This window comes from Cebidichthys violaceus, unplaced genomic scaffold (genome assembly GCF_023349555.1).
Source record: "Cebidichthys violaceus isolate CVI_PGR_0920_01 unplaced genomic scaffold, fCebVio1.0.p SCAF_116, whole genome shotgun sequence".
NCBI lineage: Eukaryota > Metazoa > Chordata > Actinopteri > Perciformes > Stichaeidae > Cebidichthys > Cebidichthys violaceus.
In genome coordinates this window covers 354,663-362,844 of record NW_027176281.1, presented here as the reverse complement: position 1 = coordinate 362,844, position 8,182 = coordinate 354,663, and the positions used below count along the sequence as shown (strand labels likewise).

Sequence of the window (8,182 nt, the reverse complement as noted above, 5' to 3'; positions counted from 1 at the left end):
TGATGTGTGATGTGTGATGTGTGATGGGCTCTGGGAAATCTGTGTCTCTGTGCATCTGTTTGTCCCACGGTGGTGTGTCGTATCAACGCCGATGGCAACCGGTAGCCTGACAATGACAGAGCCTCCTCTCTGTGTTGCTGCTGATGCAGTACTAGCACATACACATGCTCAGCTCTTAGAGATGGGAGTCGGCAACAGCTTCGGCGTGTTGTGTGATGTGGCTGGCAGGTGGTGTGGGCATTACTTGTGGAAGCCCGTATTTTCCTTTGTTTCCAAGCCATGACAAAACTGTAGGCACAGTATGGAGTTTTGTTTTCAACCCTGGCGTATATTTTTTTTCTTAGGAATTTAACTGTTATGCTCATGCTAAATACAACGCAATGATCATTTGAATTTGTTTAAACTTTGCATGTTGTTGAAAGTGGTAGATTGTGATTGAATATGCCCTTGCTTCCGTGCCACACCCGTCCCACTTACCGGCCCGCTCCGTGTTTACATACCAGCTTAGATGAGCGATGGCCTGTTTGCAGAAAGGAATGCCGGGCACAAGGGCACCGGCGTTCACACACACACACACACACACACACACACACACACACACACACGCTCACCTTCTTTGCCAGTGTAGTTGCTAAAGCAAGAGGTTTGTGTATGCATGCGCCTGTGTGTGTGTTGCACTTCCATTGGTATTCAGAAATCCAGCCTTAATCACAAAGTGTGAGCACGCAGCGTTTCTCATCTGATGTTGTTTTATCCGTTTGATAGACTTATTAACAAAATAAAACATTCATAGATGTACAAAGAGGCGAGACTGTGATTTGTCTTGATACATATTTTCTCTATATGATTCCCATTGTATTATTCTTAAACTAGAGGGATTTGAATATAAATTGAAAGCCTCAAGCCCACTCCCGAAGCTAAACTGTAAATAATAACTCTAAACTTTTTCTAATCTTTTGTAATTGAAGCAAATGGGTTTTTGCGGGGAGAGATTTGTTGCAGGCAAACGTACATACATTCATTTTTATTTACGAGGAGGCGAGGGCTGAGCAGTGTAATGAGTGAAAATGCATGCTTAATTTAAATGGCGAGTGTGTCTGTTAGGGAATGCATTAGAGTCTGCAGAAGAAGCGTAAGACATATTAATTGACAGACAGGAACCGCTGTCTCCGAGGTTGATACAAGTAATTTATTACTTCAGAAACGAATGCCACCGCCAGAATGTGCTTCATTAATTTCAAATTTAGTTTTAATTTCAAGCTGTTGCCCCTTGAGAAGAATAAGGTGGCAAGTTCTGTTTGAAGCGACGTTTTTCCTCTCTGCCTCCCTCCATCTTTCTCTTTTCTCCATCCTCCATCTCTCTCTCTCTCTCTGGCTGTCTCTGGTTTTCTGCAGTACAGAACAAAGACCTGGGGGTGGAGAGAGAATGGGAGGGGGTGGCAACTTGATTCCAATTTGAAAACAATGTCAGTGTAAAAGGGTGAAGATAGAACAGAATTACTGCAATTGTGATAGGAAATACTTTGGCTGTGGATGCCATTGGATGATTGCTCTGTTTCCTCTGGAAAACGTGTGAATGTCAGTATCTTGTGTTTCGATCAGTTCCCTGCTTGGTGTAGAAACAGGAATACAGAGTTGGGAATCTCCATCATTAGATATGCTGTCGGTGTGGTTCTAACAAATCTCTCTCTTTGTTTTTTTCTTTTCTCTGCCTGAGCAGCGTATGTCCCTGAAGATGAGAAGGAAGCAGCCCTGTTGGATGAGGACCTGGATGGAGAAGACTCAGCTCAGGAAGGGGAGGAGCCTGCCTCCAAGTTCCTATGTCAGGACAAGGACTTCCTTCTCAAGGACAGGCCAGGATCCACTGGCTTCCATGACTCCCCAAACGCTGCTGACTTTTCTGGTCAAGAGTTGGACAGTGAGTCTCACCTAAGTGAATCCAGTGACAGAATGTCCGATTTTGAGATCTCCTCTCTTAAAAACGAGGATGATATCCTCCTTTCAAAAGACCCCTCGAATGCCCTTTCCATTTCCTCCTCCTCTGTCATGATGGCTGTTGCCAATGTTGCTGCCCCAGTAGGTGGAGACGAGGCCATATTAGCCACAACAGGGTCTGTGGCTGACAGCCTGGAGAAGATGAAGGCCATTTACACCTCCTTCCTGACCAACTCCTATTGGTCCACACTGAATCTAAACCTGACCCAGCCCCCAGCAGAAAAACCCCCTCGCAGTCACAGCAGCAGCAGTAGTAGCAGCAGCAGCAGCAGCTGTGGAAGTGGAGGCTATGACTGGCACCAGACAGCTATGGCTAAAACCCTCCAGCAGGCCTCACAGAACCACCACAACAGACTGGGCCTGGTTCAACATCCCACAGTGGCGGTATCCGCAGCATCTATAGAACCCAACCTCTTTAGTACCGTCCAGCTGTACCGGCAGAGCTCCAAGCTGTATGGCTCTATATTCACTGGTGCCAGCAAGTTCCGCTGTAAGGACTGCAGTGCGGCGTACGACACCCTAGTGGGGCTCACCGTGCACATGAACGAGACTGGCCACTACCGCGACGATAACCACGAGACAGATGGTGAGGGTACTAAACGGTGGTCAAAACCAAGAAAGCGGTCCTTGCTAGAGATGGAGGGGAAGGAGGATGCACAGAAAGTTCTCAAGTGCATGTACTGTGGGCACTCCTTTGAATCCCTGCAGGACCTAAGTGTCCACATGATCAAGACGAAACACTACCAGAAAGTGCCTCTGAAAGAGCCTGTTACTCCAGTGGCCGCTAAGATTATCTCCTCGGCTCGAAAGAGAGTCCCCATGGACCTAGACATCCCTAGCTCGCCAGACTCTAATGGAGGCACACCTAAGCCCACCTCCCTCAACGACTCCAATGACGTACTCCAGAAGGTCACCAATCCTTACATCACACCTAACAACCGTTATGGACACCAGAACGGTGCCAGCTATGCCTGGCAGTTTGAATCCAGGAAGTCACAGATCCTCAAATGCATGGAGTGTGGTAGCTCTCATGACACACTACAAGAGCTCACTGCTCACATGATGGTGACCGGACACTTTATTAAAGTCACCAACTCTGCTATTAAGAAAGGCAAACCCATTTTAGAATCGTCCACCCCGACCCCCAAACCCAATTTAACAGCTGAAGAAAAGTTCCAGTCCGTTCCCTTGGCTGCCACAACGTTCTCCCCTCCACCTGCCCCAGTTCCTCCTCCAACCAGCATTTCCCCCATTGCCATGGTTGTGGAGATTAAAAAGGAGGAGAAGGAGGAGGAATGCACGAAAGAGTCCGTCGTCAACAATGGTAATCTCAACAAGGAGAAGAAGGCAGGAGGTGAGGAGGAGGCAGAGGAGAAGTTTGACGTTTCTTCAAAATACTCTTATCTGACTGAGGAGGATCTGGATGAAAGTCCAAAGGGTGGTCTTGACATCCTCAAGTCCTTGGAGAACACAGTGACCTCAGCCATCAACAAAGCCCAGAATGGAGCTCCAAGCTGGGGTGGATATCCCAGTATCCATGCTGCTTACCAACTCCCAAACATAATGAAGCTCTCGCTTGGCAACACTGGGAAGAGCTCTGCCCTCAAATACATGTTCCCTGGAGGGGAGATTCTCTCTCCCACTGGTAAGATCCATCCTCTGATCTCCCCTCCCAGCCGCCAGAACTCCCCGCTAGCCAAAAACAACTTCCATGCGATGGAGGAACTGGTGAAGAAAGTGACAGAGAAAGTGGCCAAGGTAGAGGAGAAAATGAGAGAGCCCAGTGGTATTGTGAGGGGATCTCCTCTGAGACGTACCACGCCATCACCCTGCAACAGCGAGGCAGGGGACTCAGCCAGAGGAGAGTCGCCCAAAGAAAATAGAGCAGGAAGCTGTAAAACTCCAGAGAATACAAGTGGGGCGGAAAAAGCAGTAGGTGATGGGAATGGAGCTAATCACAGAGATTCAAATGGAGATATTTCTATGAAAGAGTCTGGGGAGAATGGAGTGGAGTCCACTGCTGTGACATCCCCACTGCCTGCCTCTCTGTGTGGCAGTACAGCTATCATCACAGACCATCCTCCTCCAGAACAGCCATTCGTCAACCCCCTCAGCGCACTGCAGTCGGTAATGAACGTACACCTGGGGAAGGCCGCTAAGCCTGCCCTGCCCTCCCTTGACCCCATGAGCATGCTGTTCAAGATGAGCAACAGCCTGGCAGAGAAAGCAGCGGTGGCTGCTTCCACCCCACCAGCACAGACCAAAAAGCCCAGTAATGACCGCTTAGACCGCTACTTCTACCAGCAACATTTAAACAACGACCAACCCATAGATCTCACCAAAGGAAAAAATGCTGACAAAAACAACAGTGGTGGTTCTTTGGGTTCAACGGCTCTCTCTTCCACTACCACCACCCCGTCTTCAATTTCCCCCTCCTCCGCTGTCACTATGACCAAAGCCTCGGCTGCAGTAGCTTCCTTTATGTCCAGCTCCCCTTTGAGAGAAAATGCACTGTCAGACATATCCGACATGTTGAGGAACCTGACAGAAAGTCAGGCTGTCTCCAAGTCCTCCACACCTACCAGCCTGTCCGAGCGCTCCGACTTCGAAGGTATCACACAGGAGGAGATAGAAGATGTTTCTCCAGCCCAGAAACGTAAAGGCCGGCAGTCCAACTGGAACCCTCAACACCTCCTGATCCTACAAGCTCAGTTTGCCGCCAGTCTGAGACAAACAAGTGACGGCAAATACATGATGTCTGACCTGAGCCCACAGGAGAGAATGCACATCTCCCGTTTCACTGGCCTCTCAATGACTACAATATCCCACTGGTTGGCTAATGTCAAGTACCAGCTGAGGAGAACCGGTGGCACCAAGTTCTTGAAGAACTTGGATTCAGGTCACCCAGTGTTCTTCTGCAGCGACTGCGCCTCTCAGATCCGCTCACCATCCACCTACGTCAGCCACTTGGAATCCCACTTGGGCTTTCGTCTGCGAGACCTGGCCAAGCTTTCTGGGGAGCAGCTGCTCAGCCAGATTTCGCAACAGCATCATCAACACCGCCACACCAAAGGACTATCTGAAAAACTACTCTCTAACCTTCACCCATCCAGCCACCCTTTACCCTCCTCTCTACCCACATCCCTACCCGCTTCCTTACCCATCTCCCTGCCCTCGTCCTTAACCACTTCTCTGCCCTCAACTGAATCCCCGTCACCCTCCCCAGACGACGACGACGGTGGTTCTGTGTACCAATGCAAGCTCTGCAACCGGACTTTTGCGAGCAAGCATGCGGTCAAGCTTCACCTGAGCAAGACTCATGGGAAGTCCCCCGAGGACCATCTCATGTATGTGTGTGAGCCGGAGAAACAGTAGCACTGGCTGGGGACAATGCAGTGTTCTTTTGTAATGGCTCACTCTTTTTTGCTCTGTCTCTCTTACGCCTTTCACAGACAATTCTTTTGAAGAGAAGAAAGGATTATTAACGTGATGGAACTGCACAAAGATGCCATACAACTACTGTTTTAAGTTTTGGCACATGGTTTTAAATTTTGTGTTGTAGCAGTTTTTTTTTTTTGTTTTTTTTTTCATTTTGTTGCTGAGTGAGGTAGTCTCACTCTGGCCCAAGACACTCGATTTTAGTGATCTGCTTTGACAGGAATAGAGTGACTTTTTTTCAAATTGTGCAGGTGGGGGCTGTTGTCATTGAGAAAATACAGTATATGAAGGTTTAAAAAAAAAATTCTAAAATGAAGTGGCGTGTATTTTGAAACTTGTGTAAATGGAATTAAGTTCCTTTATATTTTGACATCACTGGGATGTGATAAGCTGCATGCATAAATGAAACAGTTTAGTTAAACATTTTATAACTAAATCTGGGTGCACTTTCCATGATTTCTTTTTGTTTTAGATTTTTTTATTCCACTCTTCCGCTCGTTTGCGCTCTTTTTTAGTTTTAGTTTTTTTTTGTGCTGGAGTCAGCATTTAAAATTTAACCCTCTGAGTACGTCGAAGCACTTCTACACCTACGATCCAAACACTATTGACTCATGATTTGAGATTGTGAATTATTGAAGCTATTGTGAGAATTTGATGGACAATGTGTGCATTGTGTCTGCAATGCCTGTTTCCCAGACAAACAGTACGGTAAGTCTAATCCTAGACATGAAAGCATTTTATTAAAAAGAGATTCTCTATTCACTGCAAGGTTTTCATGGTGGGCTTAATATTTGTTTGAGATATGTTTGCCGGACTTGACACAAGCATTGTAGCTATGTGGTAAAAAAAAAAAAGAAGAGAAAAAAAGAAGAAATCTTAAGTCTTTTACTTTGGTCGATCAGGGACCTATGTTAATTCAGGTCTGTGTAAAATATGTACATAAAAGCATATTAACTAATTCCTGTCTAAATTATGCATAATTTCTATATTTTTTAATTTAAAAGGATTATGACTATCTGCTGGTGCACAGTATATGAAGACATAAATAAAATTGTTTTGCACAATAGTTTTATAAATGTGTTATTTAATCAAACGATACAAAAAAAGATAGGTAGCAAAAGGATGACAACAGGTGAATCTTTTTATTCCCAACTCGTGCTCAAAGGGTTAAAGACTCTTTTTACCAGACACTACTCTACATGTGCCGCTGTATGAACACTAAAAAAAAGATATTAAAGGTTGTACAAAAAAAGATGTTACTTTATAAAGATATTTCACATGTAAACTGTTATTTATAAGCACTCTTGGTTGTTTCATATTGTTGAATGCCTTTTCGATTGGTCCTATTTTTTTGTTCTGTCTAATTACTCTGCCACGATTCCACACTGCAGCTTTATCTTTTTGGGATATGAAAGGTAACCATGGTTACACTAACCTCTTGAGTGACAAGTTCTGCTACATTTTTGGCAGTTAATTTGCTGAAGTAACTGACAGCTGCCAGGGTAGAGAAATAATAAAAAAAAATATCCTTATGTGTAAAATATCGGCATGTAAACAGCACAGATACTGTAATGCATTCTGTGCCGTTAGTCTTTTTTCATTTCGTTCTTTTTGTTTTCTGTTGTTGTTGTTCTTGACAATGAACCCCCATTATATGACTTCATATAACCTTGTTTTCTACTGCAGCATTAAAAAAAGGAAACTGTTTTTTGCAATTATGTGTGTATGCATCGTGTGTGTCATGGCTATCAATTATGTGTGTGCCGTGCAGTCCCTAATGAGCACATTAGACTGGGAGTGTGTCAACGTCTGTCTGTGACGAGCTGCATACTAGTTTACAGTGAGTGGCAGCAGCGGGGCCGTGTGGGAGACAACACACACACACACACACACACATATCCAGACATACAAACAGACACCATCATTTTGGGGCTTTTACCAGTAGCCTGCTCTGTTGTCCTGGTGACATAGACTAAGGCGTATACACTGCATAAATAGGACTGACTCTGCAACAAAAGGTTTACGAAACAGTAAATAAATCAAACCACAAAAAAGTTTTCACAATTTAAGGGAGCAGTGGAGAGAATCACACAACCACAAAAGCAACTGAGCTCCATACTCACCGTCTTTCTCTTTCCACACAGGATATGGAAGTATAAAGAAAAGGTTTCCATACCTCCCGCTCAATAATTACCTCCAACGTCCATTTTGTGACTGTTTTCCCGCGAGGCAAGACACCTGGCAGACATGTTTGTTTAGGCTTCATGGGATACGACAACAATGCTGACAAGATGAGCAAGTCCTTTCAAGTGTTTATTTATTCATCATTTTTCCCTGTCCGGAGCCGTGATTAAGCAGGAACTGCATCAGTATCAGTTTGATGTGACACAGATAGAGCAGACGGGACTAAGAGTTCAAAGTTTGCGGGAGGAAGCGCTCTGCGAGGTCTACGTGAGAATCGGCTCATACGTTCAGTGCCGATAAGGGAATGAGAACACAGAGGTGGGTGTTCAAAACAAGCACGTCATATCATCAACATTCGCGCAAATCTGCACACACAAGCGCACGAGCGCATTACATAAACGTACAGAGCGCACACGATAAATCAAAGTGAGACGGCGCCGTGTGTTCCTGAGCTACATCGCTTTCCCTGCTCTCCGCTCTGCCACTTAATAAACCATGCTGGAAAAAACAACAACAAAAAAATACATGCGCAGGCAACTAGACACACCTGCACGCAACACAAACA

At 45.5% G+C, this 8,182-nt stretch overlaps 1 protein-coding gene across 1 annotated transcript; it reads left to right on the top strand.

The window, feature by feature from the left end:
* The first annotated feature begins 1,723 nt into the window (after positions 1–1,723).
* Positions 1,724–7,148, top strand: tshz3b (teashirt zinc finger homeobox 3b). The gene has a single exon (XM_068705391.1). It carries the CDS (start codon positions 1,951–1,953, stop codon positions 5,368–5,370), a length of 3,420 nt encoding a protein of 1,139 aa, XP_068561492.1. The 5' UTR covers positions 1,724–1,950; the 3' UTR covers positions 5,371–7,148.
* Positions 7,149–8,182: the final 1,034 nt, after the last annotated feature.